Source organism: Hirundo rustica, chromosome 7 (assembly GCF_015227805.2).
Source record: "Hirundo rustica isolate bHirRus1 chromosome 7, bHirRus1.pri.v3, whole genome shotgun sequence".
NCBI lineage: Eukaryota > Metazoa > Chordata > Aves > Passeriformes > Hirundinidae > Hirundo > Hirundo rustica.
The window spans coordinates 6,404,342-6,426,255 of record NC_053456.1 but is presented as its reverse complement, the minus strand read 5'-3'; the positions used below and the strand labels follow the sequence as shown (position 1 = coordinate 6,426,255).

General features: G+C 42.7%; 1 protein-coding gene across 3 annotated transcripts; it reads left to right on the top strand.

Moving 5' to 3' along the window:
- Positions 1-124: 124 nt before the first annotated feature.
- On the top strand, positions 125-21,466 carry RAB3GAP1 (RAB3 GTPase activating protein catalytic subunit 1). 3 transcript variants are annotated; one of them, XM_040068878.1, is made up of 25 exons: positions 125-197; positions 302-357; positions 1,195-1,270; positions 2,497-2,629; positions 2,865-2,943; positions 3,619-3,738; positions 4,308-4,473; positions 4,572-4,671; positions 7,020-7,101; positions 7,583-7,651; positions 8,215-8,288; positions 8,982-9,074; positions 10,495-10,664; positions 10,949-11,047; positions 11,364-11,536; positions 12,425-12,479; positions 12,772-13,125; positions 14,229-14,366; positions 15,567-15,794; positions 16,255-16,351; positions 16,441-16,544; positions 16,654-16,769; positions 17,691-17,793; positions 19,267-19,287; positions 20,431-21,466. In XM_040068878.1, the coding sequence occupies exons 1-25, from the start codon at positions 180-182 to the stop codon at positions 20,665-20,667; spliced, it is 2,961 nt and encodes a 986-aa protein (XP_039924812.1). In that variant the 5' UTR covers positions 125-179; the 3' UTR covers positions 20,668-21,466. The 3 variants fall into 3 exon arrangements, with proteins under 3 accessions (XP_039924812.1, XP_039924813.1, XP_039924814.1); XM_040068879.1 differs by lacking the exon at positions 19,267-19,287; XM_040068880.2 differs by lacking the exon at positions 20,431-21,466 and having other exon boundaries at positions 18,686-20,398.
- The last annotated feature ends 448 nt before the right edge of the window (positions 21,467-21,914 follow it).

The window sequence follows — 21,914 nt, the reverse complement described above, 5'->3', positions numbered from 1 at the left end:
CACCGGGACGAGCCGCGACGGACTGCCAGGGAGCCCAGGAGAGGCGCGCTGTGAGGGGAACCGGGCTGTGAGGGAGCCCCGGAGCCACGGGCTGTGAGGGAGGTCCGGGCTTTGAGGAGGCACCGCCTCTACCGCGTTCCCGGCAGCCTCCGCCGCTGGGCGGCCGGCTGCGGCGCAAGATGGCGGCGGACAGCGACGTGAGTCTGTGTCCCGCTCCTCGCCCTCTCTCCCGGTTCCACGACTCTCCCCCTGTCTCCCCCTGCTCTCCCCGCTCACCGCCTCTCCCGCTCTCTCCCCGCAGCCCGAGTCGGAGGTGTTCGAGATCACGGACTTCACCACCGCCTCCGAGTGGGAGAGGTAGGTGCTGCCGCGCCCCTCACCCGGCGCGGGTGACGCGGGGGCTCCGCCGAGCCCGGCCCGGCCCGGCTCGGCCGCACCGCTCCCTCGGGCCGGGAGCACCCGGAGCCTTTCCCGGAGCCTTTCCCGGAGCCTTTCCCGGAGCCTTTCCCGGAGCCTTTTCCCGGCTGTTCCGCCTTAGGCTCAGGCCGCGGCCGAAGAGCGGCTTAAGAGGCTCTGGTCGAGCTGTTTCTGAACTTAGTGAAAGGTCCGGTTTAATACCTGTTTGCAAGGGATTAGAATATACGTTTAGAAGGCTTATGTGTTTTCTAAGTAGCTGTCTGATTGTTAAGACAGTCATCTCGTAGCTGAAGCCTTTAAAAGTTAGGAGAACAACGTACGAAGAAAGGTGAAGAACCCTCTTGTATTGTGAATGTATCAATTCATAAGTGCTTTTTCCAATAGTGATCGCGTTTGAGAGATTTCAAATGCTGTGCTTTAAATCTGAATTTAGTGTATAATTTTGTTTTCAATGCTTATCTATCTGTGAACAATGAAACGAGTTAAATGTTATGTGCTGCAGTGTCAGAAAAATAAAAAGGTGAGATTTTTAAAACAGTCAAAAGATGCTCATAGCTAAAAGTAGCTATCATGTAAAATTAAAGCATAGGAGTACTGTTTTGTGTAAAAAGAAGCAGTTGCTCTGGCTTTACTGTGATACTTGTGTTCGTTCTTTGGGCTTTTCTAAGGAATTCCATGGTAGAACATACTACAACATACTGCCCGCTTTTAGGTGGCTGAATTAAAATACAAGTTTAGTGTTCAGCAAACATTAATGCCTTTTCCCCTCCCTAATAGATTTATTTCGAAAATAGAAGAAGTGTTGAATGACTGGAAACTTATTGGGATTTCTTCAGGCAAACCCCTAGATAAGGTCAGTTACTGCTTCCGAATTTTCCTGTAGAATTTTGAATGGCTAATTAACAATACAATAATACACACCTATATTTCGTCTCTTGCTGTTTTCTTAGGTGTGGCACATAATGACTTTATTGGGGAATTTCACTTGTAAAAGTGTCAGTTTGGCAAACAGTTGCTGTAATTTTATTGGTGGGCCATCTGCCGAACAGGCTGCTTCCCTGACAAAGATGGATCTTCATGTAGGGCTTAGTGATTTCCTTTTTTTTTTTTAAATTCTCAGTTTGAATCTGGAAACACGCTTGAAGCTGCTCTAAATACTTAAGGAATCTTTTTGTCCTGCCTTGTGCCCTTGTCACACCTCATGAACTTATGGCTGAGGTTTGCACAGTGCTTCTTGTGACTCAGCGTGTTTCAGAGATGAGAGAGATTTTTTTGGGAGTCTAATTAGAGCCTTTGTGACGCTTTCTCAGTCCTGTGAAATGCAGAGGAAATTGCTGAGCTCTTCTGCATAGTAATGCAGATAAACTCAGCTGGTTTGTACGGAATGGCTGCTGTGTTTCCAGAGGAGCCTTACTGCTTTTCATTCTAGTCAGGGACAGAGTATTTGGAATAAAAACTTATGTTACATCATGAAGTGCACCTTAGCTGTCCCTGTATTCCTGCATGTCTTCTTTTCTAGACCAGAGCTCTCTTCTTAACACCCTTTGAGACCAAGGATTGTCCCAGTTGCTTTTAGTAGGAGTAATGGTGCTGATTTTCTTACACATTCCCATGTATTTTTATTAATTAATTATCCTTACAGAAGTTTTGTAAGTTATAGATAAAAATAATAATTTGTTGGTGAAAGTAAATATCAAGGTAATATTTGCACAAAATGGTTTAGATATAGATAAAATCCCAGGTGGAAAACTTCTGTCTCTGGGCAAAGTTGAGGGTGCATATCTTCAGATATGCAGTTGCATATGGGAGGGTGCAAATCTTTATTGCCATGCAGTTCTGAATACTGCAAGATGATATTTGATTTTTGGATGATCGTGATTATTGGCAACAGGGATTTTAGCAGCTGGCTAAGTTACCTTTATAGTGAAGAGCTTTGAGAACTGCTTTTTGAGATTACATCATGCTGAGCCATTAGGCAGTAGAAAAACATGAATAAACATTATTGATCACATAAACATATACTTTTAAAGACTAATGAACCTAAATTTATGAGATAATATCTTCTTTTTTTATATGCAGGGTATATTTACCACAGGGACTTGGGAAGAGAAATCGGATGAAATTTCATTTGCAGACTTCAAATTCTCAGTTACCCACCATTATCTTGTGCAAGAACCCAGTGACAAAGATGGGAAGGAAGAGCTGGGAGAAGGTACCTGATAGCTCCCTTCCACAGTTGTAAGGATAATGACAAAAGACAGTAGCAGAGTGTGGAGTCCACGGTGTGCTGATTTGTGTCTGTGTGGGATTTTCTGAGGCCTGATGAGTGTGATCTGACATTTCTGCTTTTAGTTTGCTTTGCATTCACACAGTGCTAATACAAGGCAGTTGTAAGTGAGCTGGATGGATGTGATGATCCATTGATTACGTATCAATTTTTGTCACAGATGCCCTTCCTCTGCCAATGCAGGACTTGCTGTGCATGAGCAATGACTTTCCTCCTCGAGCCCACTGTCTGGTGAGATGGTATGTGTTCTGCCTCTCATCTCTACTGCAAATGAGCATAGCAGTTGCAAGATCTGGCACAATTACTTGTATATTTGTTTTTTCAATTAAAAGTTTAAGCTTAAGTAAAATGATTCTTTGTACTAGACACAGGGAAGGAGTGCAAAAAAAGCCCATCGTAGTGGGCTTTTCCTTAATTTGGTTTATTCCCCCCCAAACATTTGTCTTAATTTCATATATTAACCAAGCTTTTATATATGTAATATTTAGGTACATTCTTAAAAAGGAAAGCTGTACCACCTTAAGAAACAACTGTATTCCCAGTAATGCAAATCTTGAGCACGTAATAGCATTGCTCCTAGAGAGATTGGTTTTATGTATTAATAGTTTCAGTCGTTATTAATATTATCTCGAAAACCTCAGGAATGTTAGACCTGAAGTCCTCGCAGTCAGACACATTACAGTGTTGGAATGCTGTTAAACTCAGGTAGTTTGTGAGTTCAGGATCTGCAGCACTCCCTGCCCACTCACTTCTTGACCTCTCTAAGAATAAAGAGGTGCTTTCATCAAATTAACAGATTCCACAATCTGTTGGTGACAATTAGATTCTCCAGGTCACAATATTTTTTTTTTTTATATTATTTCAGCTGGCTTGCCAGAGACTAGAAACGTGCTTATTTCTCTCTCTCTCTCAAGGTACGGCTTACGTGAGTTTGTGGTTATTGCTCCAGCTGCAAATAACGATGCTGTTGTTAGTGAATCCAAGTGTAACCTCTTGCTGAGTTCCATTTCCATTGCACTGGGCAACACTGGCTGGTAGGTGAAAGCATAAACCTCTTTACATGCCCAGGTAAAATTCCAGCATACTGCATTCGTGAGGAAAAAGTATTAAAAAGCTAACAAAACGCATTGGTTTTTTGTATTTGCACTGTAATATTGTTAGAGAAGGATTAAAAATAATTCCTGTGTATAAAGATGGATGTTTTGTTTATTTTCATTATTATTTAAAAACCTTAAAGGCTTTTAAAAGCTGCTAGAAGTTGTTGGAATAATTGGTAATGGAGAAAACATCACTTTTGCAGGAGGATTTCTTCCCTATGTGTAGTAACAGTAATTTCTTAATAATTTTAAAAATTATATAGACTGAAAACGAGGTAAGTGAAGTCATGGCTGTGATTATGGCATGGCAATTTGTTTGGCATTCTGCTTAATAACGACATTAACAGTGCTTTTCTGTGATTCCTATGAAGTGTTTCAAAGTGCGTTCATCTAAGAGAAAATACATTTTCAAGGACGAAATGAAGTTATGCTGGAATACTCAGCTGGTTTTAGAGCCCGCGAGGCAGCAGGACACGTAAATGATGGGCGGTGTCGGTGTTTTGCAGTCAGGTGCCGCTGTTTGTGCAGATCCATCACAAGTGGCGCCGGATGTACGTGGGGGAGTGCCAGGGCCCGGGCGTTCGCACGGACTTCGAGATGGTTCACCTGCGCAAGGTGCCCAGCCAGTACACCCACTTGTCAGGGCTGCTGGACATCTTCAAAACCAAGATTGTGAGTGTAAAGCTGATGTTACTTGTCCTTCATGTTCAGCCCCTGGAGCGTTGGAGAGCGTTTACTCTGCGTTGAATTTGTTCTCTGATGTTTTGAAGGGCTGCCCTTTAACACCTCTGCCTCCAGTTAGCATCGCTATTCGGCTTACCTTCGTGCTCCAGGACTGGCAGCAGTACTTCTGGCCGCAGCAGCCACCAGGTAGGAGACTTGTGCCCTCAGAATAACTTGTTCTCAGACAACCGCTCGATGCTAGAGACAATAGTTGTGTATCTTGCCAGGAGAATTTAAGCATTTCCTGCTTTGCTAGGAAAGGCTTCAGCCCAATCCCACTCTGGGATTGCCAGCTTAAAGCTGCTCTCGGGTTGTAGCTCATGGCTGGGACAGGTGTTTTGGGTGGGGCTGTGCCTGGAAATGTGGGTTAGTCAGCATTGAGAAATACAATGATGTTTCTAACATGGTGACATCTATGTGGAATGAAATCTCTGAAGATTTCAATGTGTGACTGAATCTGTGAAGAATTCTGCCCTGAATTTCTTAGGGAAATGTTTAGATTCAGATTCTAGTAGATGCTAGTACTTTTGGGGGAGTTTTTGTCAATTCTTTCTATAAAGTACCTTATTTTGATACTTTGCTATTTAAGTATTAACAGTGGGAAAAGCAGAAAATATTATATGGACCTCACTTGAGGTAAAGGTTTGGATTTTTCTTATTGTTGACACAGTACTAAATTTAATGCCAGAGGAATTTCTGAACAAGTCTTTTGTTACAGTAGCCTTGCATGAGGGGGAGAAATACTATATAGTCTTAAATTTAAAGAGCAGACTTGATAATTTTATGCCATAGTGATGCTGGTTAGGAAAAATAGAGGTAGTTACTTGTTTGGTACTCTCAGAATGATCTCTCATTGTTGCTTGATGGTGGCACTGTCTTCCTTGAGTATCAAGGAATTGTTTTTAACAGACCTATTTCTATATACGTAGTAGCAGAAAATTAATTATAAACTTCTCAAAGGTAAACAAACCCATAGGAAGAGGGAAGATATTAGTTCCTCCTTAACATCCATTTTATTGGTGATGTGATGTTTTAGGTACAAGGTGGTGGAACAGTTAAAATGCCCAAGCTCTTTTCTTGCCTTGGTAGCAGTTTTACATAACAAGCTTGAGGTATTTAGGATACCTTTGGAGAGACAGAACTCACATGGCCTTGGTTATCTAATTGTTTGGCTTTCCTTTGCTTAAAAAAGTACACTAATCAAAATTCTACCTTTTGAAGAAGTATGCAGTGAGGTTGATTCTGTGCTCTGTAGCTAAGGAACGTATGTTGGACATATGATTAAAGAGAGTCCTGCTTATTAAAGAGAGAAAATCCAGTGCTGTTTTAAATTATAGTTCCTCTTTGGTTAACCAAGTTTACCTAAAGAACTTGGGAAATGAAATCCACAGATTTTATCTTTTTATTGTTTCTGCAGACACAAAATCTATTTTCTGTAGTCTCACTGCCTTGCTGTAGTTATTCATTAAGTCAGGATCTCTGGTTTCTCATGGATGAGTTGTATCACTCTGATCATATTTCTTGATTGGAGCAGTTGGAATAACTTCCACTCCTTTAGTAGTAGTATTGTGGTTAAGGGAGCCAAAAGTGTGTTGCAAAACTGGAGATGGACAGCATCAGTTTTACTGCTATTGCTACGTGCACTTGTGGTTTTATGTTCACTGGGAAGAACTAGACCTGGAACTTAAATACCGTCACTCAATTAGCTCTTCTCAAATGAAACCAAAGAATTTAAATGTCTTTTATCTTCTCTGCAGAAGAAATTATGTAATTAAGTTATCCAGATACTTTATCTGTGCTAATAGCTCGATTGTTTTGTTTGTAAACAGTTTGCCAGATGCAGTTAAAATTGCAGATCAGATGCTGTAACAGCATTATTATAATGGCATTACAATACATTAGTATTATTAGCCACTTTCATTTTTGTTCAGTGAAGGCTGTCTGGTTTTGATTTATCTATTTGAAGGCTATAACATGGGAAGTGCCTGCGGGTGCTAGGAGGCATCTCTAAGTACTTGGGACTACAGGGAATCCCCAAGGTCATGTGATTAAGTCCTCTTCTGATAAAAATTGTCAACTTCTAAAAGTAGTTGTTTTTCCACTCTGAAGAGTTTCTCTTCCAGAGTCTTCCTTTTCTGCTTGGAACTGATTTCCTGCCCAAGTATTTTTATGGCACTTTTGTGTCTGTTCTTGTGCCAGCATTGAAGCTTTAGGGCCGTCTTTATGGCTATCATCATGGCCTGTATGAAGGGAATAACCTTCCCTCAACACAAATTACAAGAGTTTTATCTGTCCCTTCAAATGTCCTGTTTCACAGTCACTTCCCAGTTTCTGTTGGGAGCAATTACTCTGACTGTGTGTTAGGATTGTGTTCTCCAAGCTCAGTCACCTTAACTGCTCAGCTCTTCTCTGGTCATCCTGCAGTGGAATGAAGGTGATATGGTGCTTCAAATATCCCACAGATTCTTTATGGAAATGTGTTGATTTTTCTCCAGATATAGATGCTCTAGTTGGGGGAGAAGTTGGAGGCCTGGAATTTGGGAAGTTGCCATTTGGTGCCTGTGAAGATCCTATTAGGTAGGAGAAGAGTTCAGAAAACTGTTTTATAATTTCCTTAATGGAGGATTTAGAGGTGTGTTCTTTCAAATCTTAGCTTTGCCTACCCACCACTGAGCATGTCCAACAGATACTTAATTATTCAAGTACACCAGAAACTTCAGTGAAGGGTAATGGTTGCACAGCAAATAAGACCATTTGTAAAACTGTCTGATGAATATTCAGAGTTCAAGCTCATATGGCTTTTACTATAAACTTCTGCAGTACCCCATTTTTCTCTGAAATTATTACCTTGAAATATACCTCAAGATAAACCTTAAAAATGATGTGCTTTTGTTCAAGGCTTGTACCTGCTCTCGTATGCAGAGAGAAAACTTACTGGAGTAAAAGTACATAGAGGGAATCAAATATGAACTATCACAAATACCTTTCAAAACATGAACTGTGATGGAGGGAGCACTTTCTGCTCTCGCTGAAAGACTGAAATCTTGTTTTGTTTCAGTGAGCTGCATTTGGCTACAACGTGGCCTCACCTCGCAGAAGGGATAATTGTCGACAACGATGTTTATTCGTAAGTATTTTGTCTGAGTTGCAAATAAGTGTGCTTTTTTTGCTCACTGCTGCATTTTAGTGTCATCTCAAACACTGTGTGGCTTTGCATGTGAGAAAGAACTCATTCTGAGGAATGCTAATGTCAGCTGATGGAACATCTAATTGGGGAAAACACCTTTTGAGGTGTATTTCTGTGAGAAAATATTACTCTGTTGTAATCTCAACAGAACAAAAGCCCCTGGTTTTGAGCATATTCCCATGTTAGACTTGAAAATTTTGTGTATCACGTATTCCTGGAAAAGATGATAGTGGAGCATGGAAGGTAAAAGGAATTCACTGCTTGATATCCCTCCCCCAAAAGCTGTCATCCAGGTTTTCTGCTAAAGAGGAAGAAGTGTTTGTTGTTCATGTGCACATACATGAGAACAGGGACTCTTGCTTGCACTTCGGTTTGTCGTGTGGTGACCTCACTGGTTATGACATGACATTTATCGAAAATTTGATATCATCTTTCCAATACTTAGAGTGGCATTTCTCTTTTTTCTTTTTTTCTTTTCCTTTTTAATTTTTTTTTCCCCCAAGTGACCTGGATCCGCTTCAAGCACCCCAGTGGTCTGTGAGAGTTAGAAAAGCAGATAACCCTCAGTGTCTGTTGGGTAAGATATCAGAATTTCCTGTCTTCTCTTGCAGCTTTTAAATTAAAACTACCAAGTTATGAAGTTAGGGTTGAACTGTTGGTTACCTGATGGCCTCTGTTTGCTCACTCCCCTCATTTTTTTGAGTGCGCAGTATTTTGGGCTTCTTTTTCAAGAACACAAGCTTTGCGAGTATGTAAGTTCCTGTTGTAGTTTATTCTGTGTCTGTATGGTGGAATTCATCACTGTTCTTACTTCACCAGGTTCCAGAGAATAAGAATTTTCTCTGTGTTCTCTGAAAATTTAGATTTCCTAGAATCTCCCCATTTTATTAGGTGTGTTTTGCCTGTATCCATCTCCACCAACCTGTCTACAGGGAAGATTAATACTTCTGGAGAGCTGTACTCCTCTGTCTGTCCTTGCCTTTAAGCTTGCGGAGAAAAGGACTTCAAAACTTCCCAAGTTTTGTCTTTCTTTAGGTGAATGAAACTGCAGACAGAGCTGTGCTCTGGAGAGGTGGCCAAGAGCTGCCTGGGTGTGCATTTACCTAAGCTTTAATTATGTGGTTTAAGATATTTGTGCTTCAGAACTAATTATCAGATGTTCTTTCAGAAGTAAAGATAAAAATCGCTGTCCTTGGGGCATAGTTTGCAGTGTTGGCTCATTGTTCAGCGAGATTTTTGGCCGAGTTCAGAAGCTTTGTTCCTCTTACAGGTGACTTCCTTACTGAATTCTTCAAGCTTTGCCGTCGGAAGGAGTCAACGGATGAGATACTCGGAAGGTCTGCATTTGATGAGGAAGGAAAAGGTAAAACTCAAACCCAGCTGATTTGTGTTATTTGTATTTAATTGTTTTGTGTTAGTTTACCCTCCCTGTACCCTGATCTTGACTGGTATTTTTAACTCTTACACATTCTCTGTAATTCTGGGAATTTGCTGGCCAGGGCTTCATGGTGAAATTTCTCATGAATTCTAGATAAGTTTAGCTCCCAAAATCCCAGAGGGACAATTACCTCTGTTATGGTTGTGGCTGTTTCTTTTTACAAGAATAGGAAAGCTGAAAATTTGACTAAAATGTACAAGAGTTGGTCATAGAACGCATCAGATTTGTCTGTATAGTTGTATGCATTTTTGCTTTTTCCACTTCTTTCTCCTTTTTGATGTACTCTGTAGTGCACATTAACAGCCAGTTTAAAAAGTCTTTAATCTGTTTGAAAGGCTTTGCTCTCATCTTCTCCATTTGAAGGGCTTTTAAGGAAAGAAGAAAATAAAAACTTCCCAAATTATGACCAGCAAGTTAGGCATTATCCCAGCTATATAAATACTGCCATCTTTTTGATGTCTCTGTCCCTCTCTTTGGATTTTCTTACTGTATCTAGTGAAAAATTCCCTTCTTTCCTGCTGCTTGTCACCTGTTCTTCCCTCCAAATGTGGCCTGTATCAATGTATTTTCCTTGGTTATACTTGATCTTAGTTTTGAAGGAGCTTGCTAGTGAGCTTAAAAAGGTGTTAGACTGAGGAGGGTGTATTACTCATAGTGCTTGACATACAGTTTCTTCAGCCCTTCTTAGCTCCGGGCTTGCCAAGATGGGCTTTTTCAGGCTGCTGCTAATTATTCACTTTAATGTCAGCTCTTCTTATAACAATATTAATTCAGTTTATTGTAAGAGACATTCTAAAGTTTACCAGCAGCAGCTTGGAAAAATCAGTCTTTCGATTTGAGAAGTTTACCTGAGGACTCTAAAACAGAATTGTGCTTACCCTGTGTGAAGCCAGTGATCAACACAGGATTTATTTAAGATTTATCTAAAGACTTATGCTGAAGCAGTCTTTGTTAGCCGCAGTGTGGTTATTGATGTATGAACAAGGTTTAAACACCGAGTCTTCAGCAGGCTTTTGGGGTACTCTGTTGGTAACGCTGCAGTAATAGTGCTGCTACAGCAGGCACTGCCTGCAGCCAGCTCAGTCTGGACTTTATTTGGTGGATTAAATCCAGGACAGTCTGTGACTCATTTGTGACCTCCTGCTGCTGCCGGTATTTGCTAAGAACAGTGAATGCCAGGCCTGGAACCTGCCAGCAGAGGTGCACCTCTGGTTCACAAGGGGTTAAATATCAATACAAGGTCAATAGGCCAATTAAGACCTAATTAGGTGAACTTTTGAAGAGACGTGTTCCAGTGTTTGTGGGTTTTTAATTGTGTTCTAATTGCCTTTGTTTTGTTTGCTAGAGGTGGCAGATATCAGCCACGCGCTGTCCAAGCTCACGGAGCCAGCCCCGGTCCCGATCCCCAAGCTGTCAGTCACAAACATGGTTCACAGTGCCAAGAAAAAGATCCGCAAGCACAGAGGCGTGGATGAGTCTCCTCTGAACAATGATGTGCTCAACACCATTCTCCTGGTGAGTGAGCTGTCCCTGCACGTGGCTTCAGAGAGCACCTGATGCCTTGGCTTTAGAGCCTGTGGCAGATTTAAAGATATCTGATGTCAGTTCCAGTATTTGAATTGAATTATCAGCTTTTTGGAGCAGCCCAAGTTGTTACAAGTCTGTGTACTGTAAGTGGGCTAAAACTGATCTCTGCTAGCTATTTTAATTATGTGGTACGAAGCCAGCAGTAGCTTTATGGAGAAAGTGGGAAAGGCAGGAAAACTGTACTGATGGAAGGTAATTTTTTTTTTTTTAAGTTCTTATTTCCTGATGCTGCTGACAAACTTGCAGATGTGTTTGAAAACAGAGCCAGCACTTCAGCAGGAAACAATCCTCCTCCAGAGAATGAAGATTATGTAAGTTTTGTTGAGTGATACAAGAGAGAGCTCCATTTTGAGTGTGTGTTTGTAGACTTTGCTGTGTTTGCCCTGCATCTTGTAATACTTAGCTTTTGGAAAGAGCAGTTTACCTTTGTGGGATCTCTAGGTAGAAACTGATGATTTCTGCTTCCTTCTAATTCCTTTTTTCTTCAAAAGACTGTAGTTTTTGGTATCTTTTTAGCTTAAAATGTTGCCTAGCCACTTACACTGACAAACAGTGAAGAGATCACATGGTTTTGGGAAACAATGCTATTGTTTCTGTATTTCTTGCTTCCTTTTATTTCTTCCCTAGAATCTCTTCAGTCAGTTTAAGTCTGCTCCATCTGACAGTCTGACATACAAATTGGCTTTATGTCTTTGTATGATAAACTTCTACCATGGAGGAGTCAAGGGAGTGGCACATCTTTGGCAAGAGTTTGTGCTGGAAATGCGTTACAGATGGGAGAACAACTACCTTATTCCAGGGTGAGACTTGTTCTTGCTCCTTGGTCATAGAAAATGTTCATTGGTCCAGGAAAAGTGAGGTCACTGTGACTTTGAAACATACAGTTTTGGGGTTTTTTTTTAATTTCAAATGCTATCTCTGTTTTATTTTAATGCTAGAAAGGGCAAGGAGTAGGGAGAAGCATCTGTGCCCTCCTTTGAAAACTTCAAGATGCCTGGGGAAGCTCAGCTTAGACATTCATTCCACTGTGTGAATGAGGGTGGGGGAAAAAACATCCTGTGGTGTAGTTTCACCTCTCTTCTAAGGGAGCTGTTGCAAGGTCCTGCCGGTGCAATGAATGGCCTTTTCAGGTATTCCAGCCCTTCCAGGTTCTGGCTGCTGCAGCAGAGCAGAGCAAACCAAGGGCTCTCTCAAGATCAGGCAGAGGAATAAGATACCCTGCTTTTAGGGTTGTGGTGTTTTGGTTGGGGTTTGGGGTTTTTTGTTAATGTGACGGACTGGCCATTTAATCACTAGTTTGTACTTTGAAATGGTGACACCAGCTGATAAAATAGAAGCTGAAATGTATAGCAATGACTCCACTGTAGCATTACAGTTTTAAAAGTACAAAGATGCTTAATTCCTGTTTGAAACCAGTTACTTTTTCAACTTCCAATTGGAAAACTGACCAGGAAATGCAGGGTGTTTCACACTAGTGTGAATGATCTCTGAGGTCCTGAGGTGACCTCTGGGAAACACGAAATTTAAATTCTGGGCTTGTCTACTGAGACAATGTGCAGTTGAAATGGTGGGGGTGGGTTCAGAGTGGATATTTGTCTTTGTTTTAGATTTCATGTGATTTAAGACCACATGTGTGTGAAAGATTCAACTTCATAATTGATAATGGTTACTCTTCTACCTTTTGTTAGATTAGCGAATGGCTCTCCAGATCTGAGGTGTTGTTTACTGCATCAGAAACTTCAGGTAAATATCTCAAATTTAAGAATGATTTTTCTCCTAAGGAAACTGTCAAAATTATAGCAATTATTAGCTAAATGTGTTGTTTTCGTAGATTTAGTTGTGCTTGTGGTTTTGGGGTGTGGAATTCATTTCTTGAGAAAAATTTTGTTACAGCAACCAGTTCAGTGGAATTGTTGTCTTTTAGAACTGTAAGACATTTTCAATGGCTCTACAAGTTTTTCTGTATGATTGTCTCCGTAAGGGAAATGACTGCTGAACAATTTTTTGTTGCTGTTCCTTTCACTTGTTAAATTAGATGCTCAATTGTTGCATTGAAAGGAAGAAAGCAAGAGATGAGGGGAAAAGGGGGAGCATGTCTGATCGTTCACCTGGTGGTACTTCTGGTGATGGTGCCAAAGGAGGAGACCACTCTGGAGACAACCCTGACAAGGAAAAAGAATTTGGCAAGTCTTGGGAATCGTGGAGTGACAGTGAGGAGGAATTTTTTGAATGTCTTAGTGACACAGAAGATCTTAAAGGAAATGGACAGGAAAATGGCAAGAAAGGAGCAAAAGAGTCTGTAAACTTAAAACCAGAAGGCCGTTTGCATCCACATGGAAAACTGATGCTGCTGCATCCAGGAGAGCCTCTCTATGTTCCAATAACACAGGTGAGGGAGCAGGAGCTGAGCCAGATGTGCAGTAAAGTACACAGATCGTGGCTCATACCTGGGACTGTGAAACTGTGATTGGTTTGCAGGTTACAGACCTGTCTGATGTTAAAATTGCTGAGTGTTCTTGACCTAGGACCTTGTTTTTGATCTTTAGAACTTAATGAGGCTGTTAATCTCACACGCTCTTTGTTTTGTTTGAGAGTGAGTGTCCCTACCAAATTTCACTCCAAACAATATTTTTAAACAAGAATTAAACTTCCTTACCTACCTTAAATTTAGGGTTCTTTTTATTTCCAATTCTTGAGGCATCTTCTATCCCATCCTTACATTCTTTTGTATAAAATAGAAACTGCTGTGGTCCTTGCACCACGGAGATTTCTGCCTGACTTTCTGCACAGGACTGCATCAGTTTTGCTGCTGTATTTTGGTTTTTTTATAGTTTCTCAGCTCACATGTAAAAGGCCACAGTCATTAGGTTTGGTGCCATTCCCTAAAGCAGGTTTTATCATCAAACAACTAGAAATGTTACCTGACATCAGCAGGCTTTCCTGCAGTGACCAGGGATGAAACAGGAAGTGGTGCTGTCACAGAAAGTAGTTGGAAATCAGCCATGCATGAAGAATACAGTGATTTTCATTCTCCTGAGAGAAATTATTTCTAATTAATGTTGCTTGGGTAAAACATAAGAGCAGAGAATAGTCAGGCAAAATGTTCTCAATTAATAATGTGCTGACAGCACCAACAGCAAAAATTCCGCTTTGCTTTGGGTAGATTTTCACCCCTTTCAGCAGAACTGTACCAGTCAAACGCTTCCCGGATTTCACTTGGATTTTGGCATTTTAGCAATGGATCCTTATATTGTTGCCTCATTCCCAGGTTATTTTCTGTTTAGTTTCTTTGTTAGTGTCCTGTTCAGATGCACAACTTGAGGCTGAGCTCTTTAAGCGGCAGAAAGCTGCGATGGTTTCCTTTGAGTACAAAGGAAGCAGAATGACCTTGTGGTGAGAGGGAGCTTCTCCTGCACGTGTGTGGGCTGAGTGCCACGGAGGCCGATTGTCACCCTGGTCAGGTGTCACCTGTCAGGTGTTTCCCTGTCACAGGAGCCGGCCCCCATGACTGAGGACCTGCTGGAGGAGCAGTCGGAGGTGCTGGCCAAGCTGGGGACGTCTGCCGAGGGCGCTCACCTGCGGGCGCGCATGCAGAGCGCCTGCCTGCTCTCCGACATGGAGTCCTTCAAGGTAGCGCTGCTTGGACGCTGCTGGAGATTAGATTGGCTTCTTCTTCAGTAAACTCCTGCTTCTCTTGGACAGGCCTGAGGGGTTCTAAGTTGTTTTTCTGCGCAAAACAGTTTCCAGTTAGTTTCGAGCTGAAAATAAAAACCTGTTGGGAAAACTCTTGGGACATTTCAGAATCTATGAGGATGTGCTCCGTTACGCTGGAACATCCCAGTAAATTTACACAGTGTCTGTGGGAAGGGAAAAAGCACGTCAAACATGCAATTGATCAGTTGTGAATTGAAACAGCCATTCATCAGGTTGGGACTGGACTGACTGTGGGTTTGGGTTTCCCTTCTTGTCTGAGCTCTGCAGAGGGAGCTAAGAGCACATCCACTGCTGTCATCATAGCAGCTCAACACTAAAAGGATTGGAGATTCTGTAATGAAATAATCGTATATATCTTTGTAATTATTGCTGTGTTTATGGCAAAAGGATATCGTGTGCTGTAGAGTATTTATAACATAACAGTAATCAGTTTATTAACAGTGAGTCATGGCATATTAGATATATGTAGAAGTTTTATTTATATGGTGCAAGTAATCTAAAACCTCAAAGTTAAAATAGAGAACTATAGGTGGAAGCACAAGTACACTCTTCATAGGTACATCAAATAGGAAACTGGGATTCCTTTTATGTTCTGGACCAATAGATGTAGCTAATTGTGGTGATAATTGTATCTATGAAAAATGAAGGTTTTTTTGTTTGAGGAAGAAATGGTGAATTTTATTACTGGATTGTTAGAAAGTTGGTGCTGAAAGCGTACTTGGGCAGCCCAGTGATTCCTCTAGTCTTTAATGGTATAAGCTTCATGAAAATTCCTGTTTCTTGCATGTGGCAGGTGCCAGGTAGAATGTTAACAGTATCATTTTGAGCTTGCCTGAAATAACTGATGGGTGTAATGAATGTACATACAGTGGGTGATGAGAAGGTGATTTCTTTGTTGTTGCTGCTGATGTGGGTTTTACCCCTTGCCATTGTCTTGGTTTATGCTTTATTCCCTCTGTCCTACCGTACAGTTTGTTGGCTGTGGACAGAGGGATTTCCTGGGTTTTGTCTCTTACTCTGATCTCTACCCACTAAAGCATATTGCCCTCCCACCCAGGCTGTCACGTTTTTATAGGGCTTTTCAGGAACAAGTTTTCTGTCCTCTCCTCCCTGCAGGCAGCTAATCCTGGCTGTTGCCTGGAGGATTTTGTGAGGTGGTACTCGCCTCGGGACTACATCGAGGAGGAAGTGGTTGATGAGAAGGGGAATAAAGTCATCAGGGGCGAGCTGAGCGCCCGCATGAAGATTCCCAGCAACATGTGGGTGGAGGCCTGGGAGACAGCAAAGCCAGTGCCAGCACGGAGGCAGAAGAGGCTCTTTGATGACACCAGGGAGGCTGAGAAGGTGAAAGCTCTGGGGCTGGTGCCAGTCTGGGCTGTGATGCTGCCTGCAGCCCTTCCTTCCTTCCTTCATCCCCATGCAGATTTAAACACTGTCAGCTCCTTGTGCTGTGTCCTCAGAGTTACTGACCTGTTTTGTGCGTGGTTAGGGTTGATCGGCAATTGCTGCTGCTGTACAGGAGGCTGTTTGAAGTACCTAAAAGTACTCGGTGTTACTTAGGTATTGCTTTGAATTATTAGTAAATAAACCAGATTTTTACCTGCATATGAGTTAGGAACACTTTAGTTTCCTAACACAGGTATTTTTAGTTTCGTTCTAACCTGTTGGGAGGATTAATGTGAAACTGCCTCTCAAGTCCTGTCTTACGGTGGTGTTCCATTCTTGTGAATTCATCTTTCCTAGCTAACCTTATCTTTGGGAAGCAGTTTTGATCACTAAAGTATTAAATTTTCTAATGTTGCAGGTGCTTCATTACCTTGCAGTTCAGAAACCAGCTGACCTTGCAAGGCATCTCCTGCCTTGCATCATCCATGCAGCTGTACTCAAGGTAAAGGAGGAAGGTAAATAATGTTTAATAAATTATTGAGGTATTTAAGGGGGAACAGTGATGCAGTCAGTAATTACAACTTTGTTCCTTTCCTTATAATAGAAGCACTAGAAGATATATCTTCAGTTAAGAAGATTATTAAGCAGATAATATCCCATTCCAGCAAAGTGCTACGTTTTCCCAGTCCAGAGGACAAGAAGTTGGAAGTAAGGCTTTTGTAGTGGCTGGGGCTGAAAACCTGACAGACTTTTGCACTGTTCATGGCAATGTTAAAAGAACATCTTTTTGATTTACTCTTTTATTAAACTCTTGCAGGAAATAATTGCTCAGATTATGAGTGTGGAAGCCATCATTGCCAGGGCAAGGTCTCTCAAAGCAAAATTTGGGGTAGAGAAATGTGAAAATGAAGAGGAGAAAGAAGATCTACAAAGGTGACTGGTTTTGGTTTTTAATTCTTATTTTTCACTGTGTTTGGTTTTTCCTCTGATGCCCTTGTTTGTACTTTCAAAACTTAGGGCAACGGTGACAATAAAGAAATACTTAGGAATCATATTTGGGCATCTCTGTCACTAGAATGTGTAAGAGATGGTGTGTGTGGGTACCCTCAGTGCTCCTCCAATTAAACATCTCTAGAGACATTTGATCCAGGTTTTTTTAATAGAATTTGGTTTCATCTTGACAGTACTGGGGACTTTTTTTTGTGTGTGTGTATATAAAAGGTATATTTGATGAACTCTGTTACCATAGCAGTAAAATTGGGACTAGAAATTCAGTATTTTTTATGAATATTATGGAATGCCATAGCCCCTTCCACAGCTTTCTTACTCTTGTCTCCTTGCTGATGTGAAACATCACTGAGCAGCTCTGAACGGAAAGTGACAAGGAATGTTCCCTTGCATCACCACCTGCTGTCAGGTTCTTTACTTGGTGCTGGGGATGACAAATGTGTTATAAAACCCAAGTTAACTTCTTGCTGCTGTGCTGGGAGGGGGAGAAGACATTTGTGCCGTACGCATTGGGAGTTCAGAGATGTGGTGTCTGACCAAAGCAATGTCTGTGTGCTATAGAAAACTGAATTGTGAATACTTCTGCGTGGCCAACACCATGGAGGCTTTCCTCTTGATTTTGTACATCTGCTTTAGGAGCCTGGGTTTCCTTCTTAGGTAACTGAGAGGAGGATCTTTTCCTTAAACTTTTATAATAAAGAACCAGGAGAATCTGCCAGTTCTCACCCTCAGGAAGTGATGGGTGGTGAAGGCCTTGGCACAGGAAAGAGTTCCTTTAGATCAGCACACTGCATCTGGCCAAGGAGTAACCATTCCTTTTTCCTTTCCTACCATTTGTTCCATCAGGTTTGTAAACAGTCTCCTGGAGCAGCCAGAAGTGTCAGTTGTGGGTGCAGGAAGAGGACCTGCTGGCAGCATCATTCACAAGCTGTTTGTGAATGCTCAGAGGGTAAGAGAGCTCTGGGTTGTGCTGCACACGCTCCTGATTTAACCAGAATGAGGCAATGAGTTACCATATGGTGCCAGTGTATTCTGTCTGCATATCTGCATGCACTGTCATAAATGTGCTTGGGGTGTTTTCTGTGATGTTCAACATGATTCTGGCAGGAACAGAACCTTGCAAGACCAAAGAAGAGCGAGTGAGCTGGGATTTTGAACAGTTGAAGCCAGCTGGGTAGACAGAGGTGTCAGTAATGCTTTATGTACTGCAGTGGTAACATCAGTAATGATACTGGGGCAAGACAAATTTCTGCCTTATCACAGCAAGGTCAGGTGTTGATTGTTTCACCGAGGAATGCAGAGGAACAGGTCACATATATTTTAGAAGGAGTAACTTCTTAAATTGAGGCTTATGCTTGGAATACTTAGATTTCTTCTGTGGAAACCAGCACGCTTAGGAAGTTTCGGTTTTCAGTTTCTGCATTCAGTTTACCTGTTGCCAGTGTTGCATCGTTTTTCTGGAGACCCTTCCCTTGCTGATACTGATGTAAATGTTGCCTTTTTCTCTTAAGCAGTCTATGGAATAATTAGCCTGAAAGTATTGATTTCCAAAGCTCATGGGCTGCAGTCAGCCTTCAGTTTCTATCAGAATTACACCTGTTCATAGCATCAGATTTTCTAACTCAAATGTAACTACAGTGGTAATAACAGGGTAGCAGCCTGAAATCCCATTTGGAAATAATTGCTGGAAAAATGTTGTGATTGGGTGTTAAACACTTTAAAGGGATCAATGCTTTTATAATAATCTGGATTTTGCAACTCAGCATAAAAAGGACCATTCTGAAAACAGACCGTGGTTTTTCTGAGGAGTGAAAATCAGGACACTTCTTTTATTCTTCCAGTCTCTAGGGAAGATGTGTCTGCAAATCTGAACCTGCCAAGCAGCCACCCTTACAGCCTCCCCTGTAAAGCCTCAGACTGTGCCCTGTAAGTGATGCACACACATGCACTTGCTTCTCTCAGAGAGGCAGTGTGTTTTCAGATCTGAGTAAGTTTGTACCCTTAGGATGTGTGCAGATTCCTAGGGTTTTGTTTTGAAACACCACTAGCTGAAGCAGGTTACAGGTATTTCCCACCAGTATCTGGTCAGTGTTAATTAAAGTTTCTTAGTGGGACAGGAACCAACTTGCTGCAAAGCCCACTTTGTGTTTAACCTGCCATGAGTTATTTCAGTAGAGAGCTGTTTGGTAAATGAAGTGAAATGAGTTCCTTGTTCGTTACCTTTTGAACCTGGCCTCCTCTCTGAGCTGTGTATAATGTGTTCTGTTGAGTTTTCTCAGGAACATTCTGATAGCCATTGCATGTTCTTGGAGTGCATGATGTCTCTTAAACCTACAGTCTCCTCCTAACCTCTTGTAAGTCACCTCTGACTTGCCTTTGTTTCTGTCTTTCATCACTGGTTCTTTTCTCATCCCTTTCCAAGCTGACTGAATCTTCTGATGAGGTAACCGACTTTGTCCCTCCTTTCCCTCTCATCTTCTCTGCATAGACCTGAACCTTATGGTAGATAAAGTGCAGCAGCCAGATTTAGTTTGTACTGGTGTTCACATGTGGAGCATAGAAATAACTTTGTGTTTCCAGAATGGTTTTTCTGCATTCACACTTTATTTTTAGAGCCTAATAATGCATAGTGAAAAGAGATAGAAATGTTTAATTAAAAAGAAGACAACTAAAAAAAACCTTCTCAAAATGAAAAAAGCAACCAAACAAGAAACATTTCTTCAAGTGAGTATTGATGTTTTCTGATGCTGAAATATGTGGCCATGCCTTTATATTCTTTGTTGCCACCACTGTTTGTTGATGTTTTGGGAGGAGGTGGTGATGAACAATTAGCTGGATGCTGCATTCCCAACACTTGTGCTTCCTGAAGCTATGGAACGTTTTGGACACAGATATTTGGGAAAGAAGCAGGGTAACTATGTAAAGTGTAGCACAGAGATGCTCTCTGCTGGTTTCCTGTTCTTGTGGGAGCCACACCTCAGTACATGCCTGAATTAGGAAGGAGGCTATGAGGGTTGGTGAGGGCGTGTATCCATCGGTGTGTGCAATTAGGGAATGTTTATTGGGCGTGCCAGCCCTTGCTCCCGTCTCCAGGCATCGCTGCCTGGTCTGAGGCAGCGAGCAGCTGCTGGGATGGTGCAGTCTCGCTCTGCAGAGTGATTTCAGCCAGGCTCTCTGGCCATGAAAAGCCCATCCTGCAGCGGTGTTGGAGTCTGGAAGGCAGGTGCCTGTCAGGACTGCTCTAGCGGCACTGACGATTTTGGAGTGGAGGCTGCCGTGGCCTCCTGTAGCTGCAGGGAGCCGAGGAGAGCACCCTGCTTGAGAAGGGGCCATTTCCTCCGGTCACAGCCTTGCTTCACAGGGCCAGACATCAGGAACTTCAGCTAGGCAGAGCTTCACCACGCACACGAGGCTTCTTCCATCCGGTTAGCGCGCTTGATTTCCTAGCATCCCATTAGCGCTTTGCCGTGTGTGCACATAAAGCCTCTCGCTGCGTTCCCCGTGTCTAATCCTCCTCTGAGCACCGTTCCCCGCCGTTAGCAGCAGCGTGCCCCGTCACCGTCGCTGTCGCTGTGCTCTGTGGCAGGTCCCCGCCGTGCCGCCGCTGGAGGAGGAGCTGCGGCGCTCGGGCTCGCAGGAGGAGCGCAGGCAGGGCGTGCAGTCCGAGTTCCCCCCGCCCGCGGGCCGCGAGGTGATCCTGCGCTCCTCCGTGCCCCGGCCCGCGCCGTACTCCAAGGCGCTGCCGCAGCGCATGTACAGCGTGCTGACCCGCGAGGATTTCCGCCTGGCCGGGGCCTTCTCGGCCGACACCACTTTCTTCTGACGCGGGCAGCGCCGCGGAGGGACCGCCGGGCGCCGCTGCCCGAGGACTCGGACCGGCCGCCGTGGGAGGGGCCCGGAGCGACCCATCTCCGAGGTTTGGAATGGCTTCAGGAGCGGTTTCAAACTCTGTCTCCTTTCCTTGCGTTAGCTTAATTACGGACCAGAAGGGGCTGTGTGCAAATATTCATGTTGAAATTGATGCAGAACGTGCTGCTTTACACTTCAGGATCAAGTGACGTTAGTCTACTTAAATTGATACATATAAACGTTAAGTAATTTATATTTATTACTAATCATAATCACAGAGCCCGGTATTTTTTGGTTAATCGCTGTTTCAAGTGCTTCTGAAATATCTTTATTTTTATTTAAAGTGTACAGTTCATCCTCTAGTTTGTGCTAAACTCTCCTGATTGTCCAGATCTCGTCACTTCTCCCAGACATTCTAAGTGAGCCATGGGTCTGCCTGCCAGCCTGCAGCGCTCACCGAGGGGCTGGGATACTTTATATCCTTCCCTGTGAGCAGGGGCCAAAGCTGCCTGGCAATGGCAGCCCGGAGGTGTTTCACTGAGCAGCTCGCTGGTGTTTACCCAGGCTTTTTGCCTGCACTCCCTTGTCATGGACGGGAGAGGAGGGGACAGCTCTGTCACCTCTGCCCCCACACGTGCCAATGTTGCTTTCCAGTGACCTTCATCTGTTCAATGAGAATTGGCAGAAGATCAGCATTACTTTACAAATGTACAAACAGCTACAGTATTGTGGACGTGACTCAATAAATACAAATGTACTGTTGGCTTCCAGTATTCCTGTGCTTTTCCGTGCCCTCCTTGCACACTGACCGAGGAAGGACATCGTGACTGCCCTGAGAACAGAGCAGGATCCCAGAACGACCCTAGAGCTTCTGAGGGGACAGGCATCAGTGTCTTTTCCTCACATAAAGTTCTGTGAAGTAGAAAGATGTTTTTCAGGATGAAGAAGAGTTAACAAGGTAAAATCTTGTCACAGACCTTGTTTTCCAGGCTGTTTGTGTGTTTCCTCAGACATTAGGGACAGTATGATGAAGACCTGTAGCTGCTGTGGGGTTTCTTTAAAATGAATCACACCAGGCAATTCCTGATTTACTGGTAAGTAAAATTTAGGTTAAGCTTCTTCCCCCATACTCTTGGTTTCCTCCTCTCTAATGAATTATTACATTGCAGTGTGGCTCTTGTAAAGGCTGTAGAAACTTGAAAGTCTCTCATATTTGGTTAT

Coding starts and splice junctions, on each gene's coding strand:
- RAB3GAP1 (XM_040068878.1), top strand. Junction 2,630..2,864: donor GAAGGAAGAGCTGGGAGAAG/GTACCTGATAGC, acceptor TTTTTGTCACAG/ATGCCCTTCCTCTGCCAATG. Junction 16,770..17,690: donor GAGAAAGAAGATCTACAAAG/GTGACTGGTTTT, acceptor TTGTTCCATCAG/GTTTGTAAACAGTCTCCTGG.